Genomic DNA, 17,387 nt, shown 5'->3' on the forward strand with positions numbered 1-17,387 from the left:
CATTCCTGAGGGAGAGCCGACTCCTTTAGGGATAGAGGCTCTCATTATGGCGGTAAAGGAGGTTCTTCGTTTACCGGAGGATCCCAGACCAGAGCCACAGGAGTTTGATCTGTTTGGAGGGGTTCAGAAGACATCAGTGGTCTTTCCTTGTCCAAATCAGGATCAGCTTCTGGCTGCATGGAAGAATCCGGACAAACGTTTTCAGATTCCCAGACGCTTCCCTTCTCTGTATCCTTTTGAGCCTGCGGCCCTAAGCAAGTGGGAGACGCCACCTCCGGTGGACACCTCAGTTTCCCGTCTATCCAAGAAAACAACTCTGCCAGTCCCAGGGGCTTCAGCCTTGAAAGATCCCTCAGATAGAAAATTGGAGGCTACTCTCAAGGCCATTTATGTAGCGGCAGGGACTCAACTCAGACCGGCAATAGTCTCGGCCTGGGTAAATAGGGCAAATGTTAAATGGGCAGAGCTAATCATTGAAGGATTGGAATCAGGTATGCCTATAGACGAGATTCGTTGCTTGGCTGAACATGTCAAGGAGTCTGCTATGTTCTTAGGAGAGGCGGCTAAGAATGTATCCTTAATCTCTTCCAGAATATCCGCTAGCGCCATTTCTGCTCGGCGGGCCCTCTGGCTTCGCTCTTGGCAGGCGGACGCGGAGTCTAAAAGGGCTGTGGAGGGTCTTCCCTTTTCCGGGGACATCCTTTTCGGGCCTGAATTAGACAAATGGATCTCACAGGCGACGGGAGGGAAGTCGGCATTTTTACCGTCGGCTGCTCCTCCTCCTCCCAGAAGACAGTTCGCAGGTCCGTCTTTTCAGTCCTTTCGGACTCAGCGCACCTTTCGGGGTAGAGGAAGAGGTTTCCAGTCCTCTAGAGGGTCCAGAGCCAGAGCCCGCCCTCAGGCTGCTCCAAGAGCCCAGGAACCTAAGCCCCAGCAGAAGCCGGTGGCATGACGGTTTACCAGCTTCAGTCAACAGTTTACCAGTAGGTGCCCGTCTGTTGGCCTTCGGAACCCAATGGTTCTCCCTTTCGGAGGATCCTTGGGTTCGCAGAGTGGTATCAGAAGGGTACCGGATTCAGTTCGACTCCACTCCTCCGGTTTGATTCTTCACAACGGCTCTGCCAACATCTCAGGAAAAGAGAACGAGCCTGCTAGAAGCCATTCGGATCTTGCTGGAGGCTCAGGTCATCATGCCGGTCCCAGCATCTCAAAGGAACACAGGGTTCTACTCAACCCTCTTTGTAGTCCCCAAGCCGGATGGGTCAGTCAGGCCCATTCTCAACCTGAAGCCTTTGAATCTGTTAGTCTCGTATCAACCATTCAAGATGGAATCAATCCACTCAGTGATTGCTTCTTTGGAGCCAGGAGAGTACATGATATCACTGGATATCAAGGATGCTTACCTACACATCCCGATTTGCATCCCTCACCAGGCCTTTCTTCGTTTTGCCATCGGTCGGGATCATTTTCAGTTCAGGGCTCTGCCCTTCGGATTATCTTCAGCGCCCAGAGTATTCACCAAGACTCTATCAGTAGCAGTCGCATACCTCAGATGTCAAGGGGTGACAATAATTCCCTATCTCGACGATCTCCTAATCAAGGCCCCATCGAGGGAGTTACTGGAGAGTCATGCGAGGTTAACCACTCAGACGCTCACCAGCCTGGGGTGGATAATGAATTTCAAGAAATCCTCTTTAGTTCCATCCAGGAGGATCTTGTTCCTAGGCCTTTGGCTAGACACGGAGTCTCTGCGAATCTTCCTGCCGGAAGACAAGATCCAGGCTATCTTGCACCTAGTGCAGAGGATCCTACTTCCACAGAGGATCAGCCTCCATCTGTGCACTCAGCTGCTAGGAAAGATGGTGTCAGCCTTCCCAGCTCTGACGTGGGGACGTTTCCACTCAAGACCGTTTCAGTTGGATATTCTCAGAAAGGGTGCGGGCTCGCACCTGAATCTGCACAAAAGAATCCTCTTGTCGGCCGAGGCAAGACATTCACTACTGTGGTGGAGACACAGAAGGAATCTAATAGAGGGTCGTCGGTTTGCAGTCCAGGACTGGATTGTATTGACAACGGACGCAAGTCTACGCGGCTGGGGTGCCGTGGTACTTCATCTCTGCCTCCAGGGCAGGTGGGACCTGCAGGAGAGGCGCTTGTCCATCAATGTGTTGGAGATCAGAGCCATCTACAATGCTCTGTTGGAGGCTCAGGAGTTCCTTCAGGGTCAACACATAAAGATAAGGTCGGACAATGCCACGGCAGTCGCCTATGTGAACAGGCAGGGCGGCACGAGGAGCAGCATGGCCATGAAGGAGGTAAAGAAGGTTCTTCAGTGGGCAGAACGATCAGGAGTAGTTCTGCTAGCAGTGTTCCTTCCAGGTCGGGAAAATCTAGAGGCCGACTTCCTCAGCAGGGAGGACCTTCACCCAGGCGAGTGGTCTCTCAACCCCGAGGTGTTTCGGGAACTCACCGACAGGTGGGGAGTTCCCGAGGTGGACCTGATGGCGTCTCGAAAGAACCACCAGCTACCAACGTACGTGGCTCGTACAAGAGACCCTCAGGCCATAGCGGCGGACGCTCTGTCGACCCCGTGGGAGTTCAGCTTTGTCTACCTGTTCCCGCCGCTTCCACTTCTGGGCCAAGTGCTGAAGAGACTCAAGAGGGAGCCAGTGCAGGCTATTCTCATAGCACCCTGGTGGCCTCGCAGGACATGGTTCTCAGACATCCAGATGTTACTGGCAGACGAGCCAGTTCGGTTGCCCCTCAGACCGGACCTGCTCCTTCAAGGACCCTTCTTTCATCAGAATCTGCCACAGCTACATTTGACGGCGTGGCTGTTGAGACCGAGGTCTTGCGGGAGAAGGGAATTCCAAGAGCTGTAATCCCTGCGATGTTAAGGGCCCGGAAGCCCGCCTCAGCAGCGCATTATCACAGAATATGGCGCTCATATGCGGGTTGGTGCGAGGGTAAGGGCTGGCCATTCCGGATATTCAAATTGTCCCGCCTTCTGTTGTTCTTACAGAAGGGGTTGGATGGGGGTCTGAGACTGGGTTCTCTCAAGGTCCAGGTCTCGGCCTTGTCTATTCTCTTTCAGAGGAGATTGGCCCTCATTCCTGAGGTACAAACATTTTTTCAAGGGGTTCTCCGAGTTCAGCCTCCCTTCGTGCCTCCCACAGCTCCTTGGGATCTGGACTTGGTACTAGCCTTCTTGAGGTCTGAGACATTTGAGCCACTGAACAGGGTGGAACTGAAGTTCTTGTGCTGGAAAACAGTTCTTTTACTGGCCCTGGCCTCAGCTCGCAGAGTTTCAGAGTTGGGTGCTCTGTCATGCAAGTCCCCTTATCTAATTTTCCACGAGGACAGAGCAGAGCTGCGTACCCAGGCAGGGTTCCTTCCGAAGGTGGTATCCTCATACCACATAAACCAGCCTATCGTGGTTCCAGCTTTTCAAGGAGAATCACCGGAGCAGTCCTCCTTGGACGTGGTCAGGGCCCTTCGGATTTACGTCAAGAGAACCAGGTCTATACGCAAATCGGATTCTTTATTTGTTCTCTATGACGCATTACGCAGGGGGTGGCCTGCGTCAAAACAGACAATTGCACGATGGATCAAGTGGACGATCCGTAGTGCTTATCTTCATGCGGGACAGGTGCCTCCTGTCTCCGTAACAGCTCACTCTACCAGATCGGTGAGTACGTCGTGGGCTGCTGAGAGAGGGGCTACCATCTCTCAGTTGTGCAGAGCGGCCACTTGGTCGTCTCAGAACACGTTTGTTAAGTTTTACCAGTTCGATACTTTTGCAACTTCAGCTTCAGCTTTTGGTCGTCTGGTCTTACAGAATCCCCAGCACTCTCCCTCCCGGGGCTTGGTCTTTGGAACCTCCCCGATGTGATTCCAGTGGTCCCTGCTGCATGTCAGAGAAAAGAGGATTTTGGTACTTACCGGTAAATCCATTTCTCTGAGATCAGCAGGGACCACTGGACACCCGCCCGGCTGTTGGATTCTGCCTGTTGTGGTTGCTGTTGCAGCCCGGTCCGATATCTGCGTGTTGTATGTATGGTTGTGTTATGGTTTTGTTCTGTAACCCTTTCCTCTGGTGGGCCAATTTCCTCACTGGGGGATTGTGGGTCTTAGAGGGGAGGAGCCAGTATCCCCTAATTATTATTAAGAAGTGCCTAGCTCCCAGCATTCCCAGCTCTAATACCCGATGTGATTCCAGTGGTCCCTGCTGATCTCAGAGAAATGGATTTACCGGTAAGTACCAAAATCCTCTTTTTTACCATTCTGACTGTGGAAGGGCACTAGAAAGCCTCTCCCTGCTATCAGAGCTGCAACAGGAGGTGTGTGTGTGTGTGGTGTGTTTTTTTTTTTAATGAATGGAACACAGATAATGTGCTAATTATGTATGATAATTATGTATGATAGATGGATCACTATAAGAACAGTGCTTTTGGAATGTTTTTCAAATTGCTAAGACCAGTCCTTACATCTGAAGCAAAGCAATGGGTGCACGCTGCCAAGTACAGTTCTCAGGTGAAACAGGGCAGTGTCCCAGTATTAACTTCAATCGTCCCATTGAATATGTTCTAATTCATTCCTGTAAGGTTAGTCCAAGCTTCAGTTGCTTTAGGTTTTTCTCTCATTCATTAGGGAATCATGAGACTGCTGTACTCTGTCCTCTCTGTGTGTACCCCTCGCTGCTGATTGTGTCCCATTGTATACAGCCTTGTTGGGAGACTTGGATGAGCCCATTTATACCCCTTTTACAGAGGACCGCAGTCTCATGATGACCTTATGAATAAGAGCACAGGTTCTCAGTCAGTCATCAGGACCCCACACAGTGCATGTTTTGCAGGTCTCCTCAAAGAATCAAGTGAAATTATTTGCCCCAAAAGAATAAGGATATACAGCGCTGGACTTCTATCTGATAAAGAAATACAATAATATATCAAACACAATATATACAATTTATTACATGAATAAGTTTAACGCGTACATGAGAGTTTACTATGTTTACATGACAATGGTGGGATCAGTAAAAATTGAGACTTCTAATAAGACTGGGTTTTATCCTCCAGTATTGGTATAGCAGCAGAGTTAAGGTGCCCATACACGGTACAATTATTGTATGCAATTTGGACTAGATCGCATCGCATGCGTTTTGCAGTGCAATGAGATGCAATATATTACAAAAAAGTGTTTGCAGCACATACTGTTTAAGCTGTGCGATGAGATGTGTGCGGGAGCGCGCATCTCATCGCACACAGCAATTGTATCATGTATGGGCAAGTTCATTTAAAGCAGCAATCCTTTTACACTGCAAAATCAAAATGGTTTTAAAAAACGCTTTACAAAAACTGGAGATTTCTTACCAAATTTCTCACTTATTTATTAAGTTTCTTATATAGCGCACACATTATTCAGCGCTTTACAGAGCATAGTTATGAGCAGGGCTATTTTTCAGTAGGCTCCAGCAGGAACTGAGGCCCTTATTCTAGTTCACTCTTTCTGACAAAATATTTCTTCAATGGATAAAACCATGTGCACTGCAGGTGAGGCAGGTGTTACTTGTGCAGAGATAATTAGATTTGGGTGGGGTTTTACACCTGCCTCACCTGCAGTGCACATGGTTTTGTCCATCTAAGAAATGTTTTGTCAGAGAGTGAACTAGAAGAAGGGCCTCAGTTCCTGCTGGAGCCTGCTGAAAAATAGCCCTGGTTATGAGCAAAACCTTTCTGATTCTCTCACCCTATTACATTTCACCCATGATGTCTGTTTACGTTGTTGGCATTTGCAGAATATCAACACATTCTCAATGTCGTCATGTAAAATGACATTCTGCAAAAACGGGCAGCAGACAGGCTTAGGCTGCGGGAGGGTGGGTTGGGCATACTAGCCACCAGAATAATCACTTGACTAGTGGAGACGCCAGACCAGGTAAGCTGCTAAAATAATTGGGATGCTTTGGCAATTTATCAGTTTCAACGTGATTAATGTTGGGCCGTTTACTGTCAACATTGCAAGAGAGAGTGTGTGTGTGTTATATTCTATTATATACAGTTTACCTGTTCTGAAAAACCTCTGTACAGGTGCTGCAAGTCCTCCGTGCATACTTTGTAACACTACGTATATTATATAATTTTTTTATTTTTTCATTTTTTTTTTTTTAGCTTCCTGACGATTTGGAAATAATCTGGAATAAAAAGATGAGAAAGACAGCAGGTTACTGTGTAACTGGTCAGAAAAAGCTCCCAACTTTGCAACGATATGCTAGGATAGAGTTGTCAGAGAAAGTCTGTGATTCCGCAGGTATGTGGCATATTAAAAATACATCTACCTGTTTATGTGCAGAAACACAATTCCTTTTGCTTATTAGTACTATGTTAAGTCCATTGGGGATCCCAGACCATGCAAGTATAGAGCTGCCTACAATATATTGAGCACTTGAGACCCACTTGGTGAACTGTTTGCTTTTCCTATCAAGATCTGAGTCAGTAGGTATTCTGTTCTATTATAACTGCCCCAGCATGGGAGAGAATGTGAGGGGTAAAGAGGGAGGGCGCCTGAGAAGAAGAGTACATTGTCCTTCCATAGTCCTCTCCCAGGGGATGTTAGTACAAAATTCCCTTTTTCTTGTACATCCTTAATGGAAGAAGTTACAATTCCCAAATGGTAGCTCTTAGCTGAAGACTAGCTTTTTGCATGGTTCCCACCACTGTCAGAGAAACTGTTCCACTTTCAAAGCATACATGTTGGTAGGTAGCTGGCAATATGGTCAGTGCAGTACAGAAACTGTGGAGCACCCACTGACCGTTCAAATTCTCTGTTCCACAATAAAAAAAGAAAGCCTTTAGTCTAGAAACTTTGTGGGGAGCAGAGCAAGCTCTGCCTCTTCACTCTACGGCCCGTATTCTATGAGGCCGGCGAGGGGGTTAAATGGCTGGGATCACCGAAAACCAGCATGTAGCCCCTGCACCAGCCGCTTGCCCTATTCTACATTCTGCAGGAATCCTGGCTGTCAGAGGACAGCAAAGATTCAACAAACAGCGATGTTCGCAGCTAATGCAGGGAGCCCACTGCATTTAGCCATGATCCTCTCTGTTTTAGCAGCCGCACATGCAGTTTCCCCATCGCTGCAAAAACCTAGCAACGCAGAAATGGCATGTGCAGGGGGTCATTTGAATACTCACCATGCGAGCCGTGACAGCGACCAGTCAGCACTGCTTGCTGTCACAGCTGATATAATTGAATATACCGCTATATGTTGTTTCACCACAGGAAATTACATTATTTGGGGACAGAGCTGTTCACCACCTGTCCTTTTGAATACCACCAAGGCTCAAATACTAACAAATGCTTATTTATATAAACCTCAACCATGTGTATAATTTTCTTCAGAACTAACTACAGTAGATTACAAACCTTGTTATATAAAAAAAAAAAGACAAATACAGAATTCTGATCAAATGTATATTTGAACAGAAGTTCTTATTACTGCTCACATTGGCCCAGATGTATCAAGCTTCAAAAAGTGATAAAATGGAGAGTAATAAACAGCCAGCCAATCAGCTTATACCTCTCATGTTACAGGTTGGGTTTGAAAAATAACAGGTAGGAGCTGATTGGCTGGTTGTTTATCACTCTCCATTTTATCACTTTTGAAGCTTGATACATCTGGCCGATTGTTACTTAACTTCTAACCATACGGAAGTATAATATCAACTCCTGGTTTGTATTGCAGCATTAAGCGATAACTTCTATTTATGCAATCAGTATAGTAACAAAGGTCTCAGTTCAACAATCTATGCCATTATATTTTTACCTGTGGTCTAACCAGAGTCTTTACTAATTTAAAATACTATATTAATGTTCGTGTAGGTATATTTAAATGGTTTATATTATACTAACAAGGTGCAGCAATTGTAAATAATACACACCGTGTATGTCAAAATAGCACCTTCTACAGTATATATATATATATATATATATGAAAGTGTTAGTCCTAGAAAGTAGGATCTATTCGTTTAAGCTGAAAAAAGTGAAGTGAAAATTAATATCCTGTAGTCTTTCTGTATTACCAAAAAGAAAATAAAGCTGTGCTGGGAATCAGGAATCTAGGTGTTATGTTTTTAATAAGCCATTAAATCTGGTTAATTTTATAAGCAGATATCATGCACCTAAACATAAGCAGTAGTTTCACATAATCTAAAACAAAGCTACTAAAAGCAACATAAAATATATAATAAGAAAACTGTTAAAAAGCCGGCCCATTAGTTATTATTTTGTTAGTTGTGGTATAGTGTCCAGTAGGATTAGTATGGCAAATAAGGAAGGTTGTTTGGTTTGCTCTTTTAAGATCTATTGGCTGGTTTTTGGTTGTATATGCTGCAGTCCAAATAAACAGGACTTGCTCCACAGACAGATGATGGTAGGTTAGGTGTTTTTATTGAAAAATCAAAATCATGGGTCTGGCCAGACAATTGCACGTACCTGCTTAAAATCACACAGAGCTTTCGGCAAGTCAACTGTCCGTGTTCTCCCAGCTGCTGTGCCTGCGACCAGTGTAGCAGCTATCTCAAAAGTCCACGGGTCCCAATGGAAATAGTAGCTGAGTTGATGCTCTGAGAAAGTACAGTTCTACTCCTAGGTATAAGTGGTATCGCCTCTAATGCATTTCCCAGCCTGCGGTCAGCGGCTTCCTCAGAGTGAGATATGCGAGTGTATGTTTATATGTAATATGTGCAGAGCCAATGACCCATAATCTTTAAATGGTGTGCGGATATTCTGGAGGAAATATGGGCTGTTTTAATGTTATCTATATTGGCAGTGAACCCTTTCATACTGAAAGTTTATTATTAACTTTTTTTAAAGTCTGATCTATTTTGTCAGAAATGGCCACGGATTGTCTAATTCTTGGCTATTTCAGTCGGATCAAACAGTAACTCGACAGTCAGAATTCACTGTTCCGGCTGCCGAGTGTCATAGTCCATGGATCAGTGGAAACTGCCATGAATTCGACAATCTGCGCCGTTTCTGACAAAATAGATGAGACTGTCAGATCTGACACATGCTGTCAATGGCAGCTTTGTATAGGTGAGTGCAGATATTTCCCCTGTTGGAAAATATCAGCACATATTGAATACCTCCCCAAGTGTGCCATCTATGTAAAAAAGCCTCTGCTGACTTACATCTGTGACTGTACAAAAAACAAGTTAATATTGATCTTAAAGAATTATTTTTTTTTCCTTTTAGATAGGCTTCGAGATACCTTAATCCATGAAATTTGTCACGCCGCCACATGGCTAATTAATGGCGTAAGAGATGGACATGGTCAGTACTGGAGACTTTATGCACGAAAGGCAACACTACTCCACCCGGAGTTACCAATGGTTACCCGATGCCACACTTACGAGATCAATTACAAGTTCACCTACGAATGCTCCCGCTGCAAAAACACGTAAATGGCACCTTTCACTATATTTCCAAGTCTTTACATCTTTGAGCATTTACCCAATGTGTGTGGAGCGCATAACCAGTTCACTGTACCTGCAAAAATCTATCTTTAGCATGTCACTGAGGTCTATGCAATATTCCGGTTGTGTTTATATACATGCTCCATGTCTACTGGTTATGGTATGTATGATAGGTTGACTCTAGGTCGACAGTTATTAGGTGGACCACTAATAGTCGACAGTGGATAGCGCGACACCTTTTAAATGGTTGGTCAAGGTAGACAGTGGCACCTTATGTGTACCGCGTCCCCTCGCCATGCTTTGGGCAGGGTGCCTCGCCTAAACACAAAAAATTAGATTGTGTCAACCTTTTGCCTGCGTCAACCATTTAACGGTGTTGACTTAATGACTGTCGACCTAGAGTCAATCTATCATGAGTCCGTATACCCTAGTAACTATGAATTTAAAAATTGTGACTAATAGGGATCTGATTCTATTTAATGCCCCTTTCAGACCGCACTTTAAAAACGGTATATTGCCGTTTTTTTACCGTTTTAAAACGGTAATGTGTGCGGTCTGAAAGGTGCAGGACCACTTAACCGGTTAGAAAAAAACGTTTTTTCTAACCGGTTAAAATGCAGGGTCCTACCCGTTTCAGAACCGGTATTTTAGGCTCAAAATCGGTTCTGAAACGGTATTTAGGACCCAGCCAATGAGCTGGGTCCTAAATTCAGCACAGTGAATACTTAATGAGCGCTCATTAAGTATTCACAGCACTGGAGCCCCCCCCCCCGCGCGTGTCGACACCCCCCGCGCACGTGTCGACGCCCCCCTTCCCCCGCGTGTCGGCGCCCCCCCCCCCCCCGTGTCGACTTACCCCGTGCCGGTATCTCCGTTGTGGTTCCCGGCACTGCAGCTTAGTATGCTCGGAAAGCACTTATGAAAAAAGTGTCTTTCAGAAAATGGCTGCCCCCATACGAAAGACAGTTTTTTTAAACAGGGTTTCCTATGGGGCAGCCATTTTCTGGAAGACACTTTTTTCATAAGTGCTTTCCGAGCATACTGAGCTGCAGTGCCGGGATCCACAACGGAGGTACCGGCACGGGGTCAGTCGACACGGGGGGGGGGGGGGGGCGCCGACACGCGGGGGGGTGGGTGGGGGCGTCGACATGCGCGGGGGGGGGCGTCGACATGCTCTCGGTCGACACGCGCGAGGGGGGGGGAGCTGCACGGAGGGGAGGGCTGAAGGCTGCACTGGCTTTGACCCTGTATTTGGAAAGTTTCCAAAAACGGGTCTGCCAGTGTCAAAAAATCGGCACTTAAACGGTAATATACCGTTTAAGTGCTGCGGTGTGAAAGGGGTTTTATCTGGCAGACCCGTTTTTGGAAACGTTTCCAAATACAGGGTCAAAGCCAGTTATGCGGTCTGAAAGCAGCATTATTTTCAGTTAATGTACTTATATACTGAAAAGTAACAAATAAGAGCGTACTGGTTGTGTAAACCAATGGGAGCCGATGTATCAGGTGACACTATGCAGGGGATGATGATGATGCTGCTACGTAATTAACATTACAACAGAGCAGCATACTATAGTCAGGTGGGATTAGCTGAGTAATAGTGACTTCTTGTCTGGTATGTGACCACTCCTAGCTGTGCCACATTTTTGCCTATTTCACTATTACGTTTCAGATTTCCTCCATTGTATAAAGACCTAAAGGTGATCATGATGCCTCTGTCTGCCAGTATTGTGAAATATTACTTAACTTACATATTGTATCATACCCAGTGCAGCTTTTTCCTATACCACATCGGGAAGACCTGTTTAACCTAGATTTGTGTCCCATATACCAGTCCTCTAATCACAACAGATTTATTGTTCCACAGTTTTACTCCATAGCCACACCAAAACAGTAATCACAAGCACCTACCACATCGGGAAGACCTGTTTAACCTAGATTTGTGTCCCATATACCAGTCCTCTAATCACAACAGATTTATTGTTCCACAGTTTTACTCCATAGCCACACCAAAACAGTAATCACAAGCACCTAGGGTTTGATTTAGAGCAGTGGTCAGGGAACAGGGGTAAATTACCCCAAATGGGGTCAAAATTTATTTCCTGGGGGTAATTAATGGTCGCACTGCCAGGACATATGAATCTATATGCATGCCCGGCTGTGTCTCAGCAGAGTGACCGTCCATTACCCCCAGGAATTAAATTTAACCCCTTCCCGCCGCAGCCTGTTTTTGCCTTCCTGACAGAGCCCTTTTTTTCAAATCTGACATGTATCACTTAAGTGGGGATAACTTTTTTTTTGCTTTTACTTATCCCAGTGATTTTGAGATTGTTTTCTCGTGACACATTGTACTTCAAGTTAGTGGTAAATTTGGGTCGATACAGTCTGTGTTTTTTTGTGAAAAATACCAAAATGTTGTAAAAAAATGGAAAATTTAGCAATTTTCAAAATGTTAAATTTTCTGCTTGTGAGACAAATAATCATACCACTCAAAATAGTTAATAACTAACATAGACCATATGTCTACTTTATGTTTCCATCATTATTTCAACCTCCTTTTAATTTTTTTGGACACTAGGAGGCTTAAAATATGATTAGCAAATTCTCAAATTTTCAAGAAAATTTCAAACACTGATTTTTTTAGGGACCATTTTTCTAAGGAACACAGTAGATTTTACTAGAGAAATGTGACTAAAAATTGATTCCCCCAATTCTTTTGTTTTCATAAATATCCTATATGTGGCCCTAGTGTGCACGTTGACCAAACCACAGGCTTCATAATAGAAGGAGCACCTACTTGATTTTGGAGCCTCCTTTTTATGAGAATATTTTCTAGGCACCGTAAGATGCTAAAAGTTAGGAACCCCCCCCAAAAGTGACCCCATTTTGCAAACTACACCCCTCAGGGAATTCATCTAGGGGTATAGTGTACATTTCAAACCCCCAGGGGTTTCACCAATTGTTGTACAACTGGGCTGTGAAAATGAAAAATTACATTTTTTACACAAAAATGCAGTTCTGGCTCAATTTTTCATTTTCACAAGGAATTAAGGAGACCAAGCACCCCAAAATCTGTGCCCCAATTTCTCCCGAGGTACGGCAATGCCTCGCATGTGACCAAAAAATACCATTTGGGTGCATGGCAGGACTCAGAAGGGAAGGAGTGATATTTGGATTTTGCAGCACAGATTCTGGTGGAATGTTGGTGGGTGCTATGTCGCATTAGCAAGACCCCCGAAGCACCAATACAGTGGAACCCCCCCACAAGTGACCCCATTTTGCAAACTACACCCCTCAGGGAATTCAACTAGGGGTATAGTGTACATTTTAAACCCCCAGGGGTTTCACCAATTGTGGTACAACTGGGCAGTGAAAATGAAAAATTACATTTTTTACACAAAAATGCAGTTCTGGCTCAAAATTTTTCATTTTCACAAGGAATGAAGGAGACAAAGCACCCCAAAATCTGTGCCCCAATTTCTCCCGAGTACGGCAATGCCTCATGTGTGACCAAAAAATGGCAGGACTCAGAAGGGAAGGAGTGATTTTTGGATTTTGCAGCACAGATTCTGGTGGAATGAATGGTGGGTGCTATGTGGCATTAGCAAGACCCCCGAAGCACGGTGAAATGATGAACCTAATAATCCATAGATGTGTGGTATATTTTAAAACACTCCTTTATACATAGGCCGGGTTTGTCGGGGCAAGTTTCACAGTGGAAAATAGTATCCTTTCTTATTTCTTTTTTATAGCAAACTTTGCACCTTTTTTGTGTCCTGCCCTTTTTTGCAGTGGAGGGGATTTCATTAGGAAAATGCTGCCCTGGTACAATACGGGGGCCAGTACTAAAAGTACTGGGGCCCTCTGCCTGCTGGTTCCCAAATATTAGGCCCTTTATGACTTCCTCTTAAAAGTGCATAAATGTCCCCCTCTGGCTGGTAGAACGGAATAGCACGTAAGCGTTATACAGTGCCATCTGGATGATCTACACGGCCAGCTTCTTGTACCAGATTTTTGTTTTCCGCAGGGCACTGTACGGCTTCAGTACCTGATCTGAAAGATCCACTCCGCCCATGTACTTATTGTAATCTAGGATACAATTCGGTTTTGAGGTGTGGGTACTGGTACCTCGTACAGGGACGGAGGTGGTACTGTCTCCGTGAATTGTTGTCAGTATAAGGACATCCCTCTTGTCCTTATATTTGACCAACAACATATTTTCGGTGCATATTCCCCTGCTTTCACCCCTTCTCAGTACTTGGGCAATGTGCGTTTTTGGGAGGCCTCTTTGGTTCTTGCGCACAGTACCGCAAGCTGCTGTGCCTCTTGAACCAAGGGCCTTAAACAGGGGGATGCTAGTGTAAAAGTTATCCACATAGAGGTGATAACCTTTATCCAGGAAGGGGTGCACTAAATCCCAGACAATTTTTCCACTAACACCTGCGAGGGAGGGGGGGCATTCTGGCGGTTCAATTCTTGAATCCTTCCCTTCATATACCCTAAACCTGTGGGTGTACCATGAGGTGCTTTCACACAGTTTATACATTTTTATGCCATACCTTGCCCTCTTACTGGGAAGGTACTGGCGGAATTTAACCCTTCCTTTAAAATGTATAAGGGACTCGTCGATACAAATAAATTTTTCAGGGATGTACAACTCTGCAAATTTGGCACTGAAATGATCAATGACCGGCCGGACTTTGAATAGCCGGTCAAAGGTGGGATCATCTCTGGGTGGTCACTGTGCATTATCGGTGTAATGTAAAAATTTAAGGATTATCTCAAAACGAGTCCGAGTCATGGCCATACGGTAAAGTGGGGTGCTGTACAGAACATCTGTACTCCAATATTGCCTAATTTCTGGCTTTTTTACTATGCCCATATGTAACACCAGACCCCAAAACGTCATCATCTCTACTGCATCTACAGGGGTCCACCTAGCAAATGATGACGTGGGGTTTTGAGCAATAAACTGCTGGGCATATAAATTACTTTGGTCCACCATTAAATTTATAAAATCATCAGAGAAAAATAATTTGAAAAAGTCAATTTCTCTGAGACCTGTTGAATCAAATTGGATTCCTGGAATGGCCAAAAACTCAGGAACCTGGGGCTCAAAATTGTCTGGTGGTGGGGTCCATACAGGATCAATCATTTGGGGGGGGTCTCAGCTGCTCTACGGGGGCGTCTTTGAGGGGGTCCCTCATCACTAGAGGAGGAAGATGAGGTTAAGACGAATCCTTCAAATTCCCCGCTTGCATCACTGGCTGTGTCAGAGTCAGAGGCAAGCATGGCATATGCCTCCTCCGCTGAATACATTCTTCTGGATGACATTTGGGATGCCATTTTTATTTTTGTGTTTCTGTAAGTGTAATGTTTCAACACGTGTATAGTGTAGGGGGGGTACAAACTTTATTTCAACACAGGGGGTGTGTAGTGTGTATGTAGTGCAGAAAAAAAAATACTTTATACAGGAATTTGATCCCAATAAAAAAAAAAAAATATCAACCCTGTGCCAAAAATGCTGTTCAGTGATGTACGTCACTGATCAGCGGCCACAGGACACCCACAAAAGCAACGTGGGTGTAAAAACAATTTAAAAAAAATAAACCACAGTACTCTCCAAAAAAAAAAACAATTTAAAAAACTGCAGAAAAAAATTATATCAACCCTGTGCCAAAAATGCTGTTCAGTGATGTATGTCACTGATCAGCGCTCAGCGGCCACAGGACACCCACAAAAGCAACGTGGGTGTAAAAAAAAACCCCACTGCACTCTCCAAAAAAAAATAACTGCAGATCAGTGATGCAACACTGATTAGCAGTGAGGGGCAGCAGGCACACAACTGTGGGTGCAACCTGACAGGGTATATATATAAAAAAAAAAACCTGGACCCCAAAAAAGGTGCTGATCACTTAGTTTATACTGATCAGCACAAAAGGGGGGGCAGCAGTCAGTTGCACAGGCAGCACAACCTTTGGTGCAACTGACAGGTGTATATATATAAAAAAAATAACCCCTGCACCCCCAAAAAGTTGCTGATCAGCACAGATATACTGATCAGCACAAAAGGGGGGCAGCAGACACAAAATATAGCACTCTCTGTCACTATCTCTCACTATCTGTGACTCTATGACACTGCAGCAGCAGCACACAGGAAGTCACAAGATCCAGGAAGCATCCAGCTGCTGGCAGCACGCTACCAGCGGTGATCAGGTAAGTATCAGGCAAGGATCAGGTCAGTATATCACGACAGATTGGCACGGTGACCGCTCTGCACGCAATTCCAGACCGGAATGGCGTCTGCAGCGCAGTCACCGTTAGTTTAAATCACGCGCCATGGCTGTGATTGGTCCGACGGACCAATCACAGCCTTGGGGGCAGGTGGGGTGAGGTGTGGTCATCACCGGTGACCCCCTCACGCCCCCTCCCACCCGGCGGTGATTGATCCCTGTGTTACCGAGCGTCTGATTCGCCGGTAACACAGGAAAACGCTGCGACTGGCTGTTCACATTGAACAGCCAATCACAGCGATCGCCGACGGGGGGGGGGGGTGGCATCGCCGCCCCCCCTGGGCATGCAGGGACATGTCTGCTGTCAGGGACAGCAGACATGTTTAAACTGTCACCGCGTCTATAGACGCGGTGACAGTTTAAAGTCATGACGTATATATACGTCATGTGTCGGGAAGTACATCCCGGCCATGACGTGTATATATACGTCAAATGTCGGGAAGGGGTTAATTACATATAGAATCTAGATAGATCTAGAGAGAGAGATTCTATATGCATTCCCGGCTGTGTGTTACAGAACTTGACACAAAAAAAAGATTTGAAACCGTGCTGTGCAAAGTATGAGTTACAAATTAAAAATATATTTGTTTAAAACAATTAATGCCAGCAACAACAAACACTTTGAATATGCATATAATAAACAGTTTTAAAATAACTTTTCCCCCTTTAGCTACTATTGAGATAGTTAGTGCATGCATGCAATTTTTATCCAAGCATCCTTGCTTCAACCGGTTAGTGGGTTAGTAGAAAACGTTATTAAAGCTCCTTCCCACCTATGTGCACATGGTGTAATATATATTATACTTGGATAAATATCTGCAGGCGGTGGGAGTCCTGGCTTCCAGTCTCTGGTGACGCACTCCGGCCACTGGTGCAGTCCGTATTGTATGTGGCCTTGTCTGAGGGTCACCAACCAGTTTTGGATCTGTGTGCTGCCGATGCTGTCCCCGTTCACTTCTACGCCTAAAAACAATCTCAGCGGCTTCCTCAGTCTAGTGTAGAATGAAAATGGAGAGATAGTGTCAGATACCTAAGTATCTGGCACTTTAAGAAGCGCAATCCTGCTCAGAAAAAATTAAATGTCCTTACAGTTTTATGAATATATGAATCAATTTATTAAAAAAGCATATAAAGTGGAATCAATCCACACAAAAATTCATATGACAATACAATTGTGCACAATTTAACAGACAAACAGGATAGACAACATATAACATATATTTGCAATAAAAAAGCTGAAGTTTGCTGGGATTGCCGTTTTTCTTGTATATATTACAGTCACTTGAGTTAGGAATGAAATATGAGGCTTAATAAAGGCAGTGATAAATTCTCATAGTTACCAGTCCTGCATGAACTTTCTGTGGTGGATATCAAGGTCAGTCTTTCCAACTGGTATATTACCAGAGATGTACTCCGGAAGAAGCTTTGTCGGTACCTTCTCCTGCTGGACCAGCCAGCTGGGTGATATTTGTAATCCACAGGTAAAAAGTGCGCTTGCAGAATAAATACAGGACCGGCAAAGATAGGGCTCAAAAACGCGTTTCTCCGCCTGCTCGTGAAGTCGGCGGCTTCCTCAGTCTGAATGTAGAATGAAATTGCCCAGACTCACTATATATAATCTTGA

At 44.9% G+C, this 17,387-nt stretch overlaps 1 protein-coding gene across 1 annotated transcript in view; it reads left to right on the plus strand.

The window, feature by feature from the left end:
- GCNA (germ cell nuclear acidic peptidase) overlaps window positions 1-17,387 on the plus strand; it is a 43,876-nt gene that overhangs the window by 24,739 nt on the left and 1,750 nt on the right. The window contains exons 10-11 of the mRNA XM_083159225.1: window positions 6,171-6,309; window positions 9,253-9,457. Coding sequence (XP_083015351.1) covers window positions 6,171-6,309; window positions 9,253-9,457 — 344 coding nt within the window. The remainder of the gene's footprint in view (window positions 1-6,170; window positions 6,310-9,252; window positions 9,458-17,387) is intronic.

The sequence above is a fragment of the Crinia signifera genome, chromosome 9, assembly GCF_055691185.1.
Source record: "Crinia signifera chromosome 9, ASM5569118v1, whole genome shotgun sequence".
NCBI lineage: Eukaryota > Metazoa > Chordata > Amphibia > Anura > Myobatrachidae > Crinia > Crinia signifera.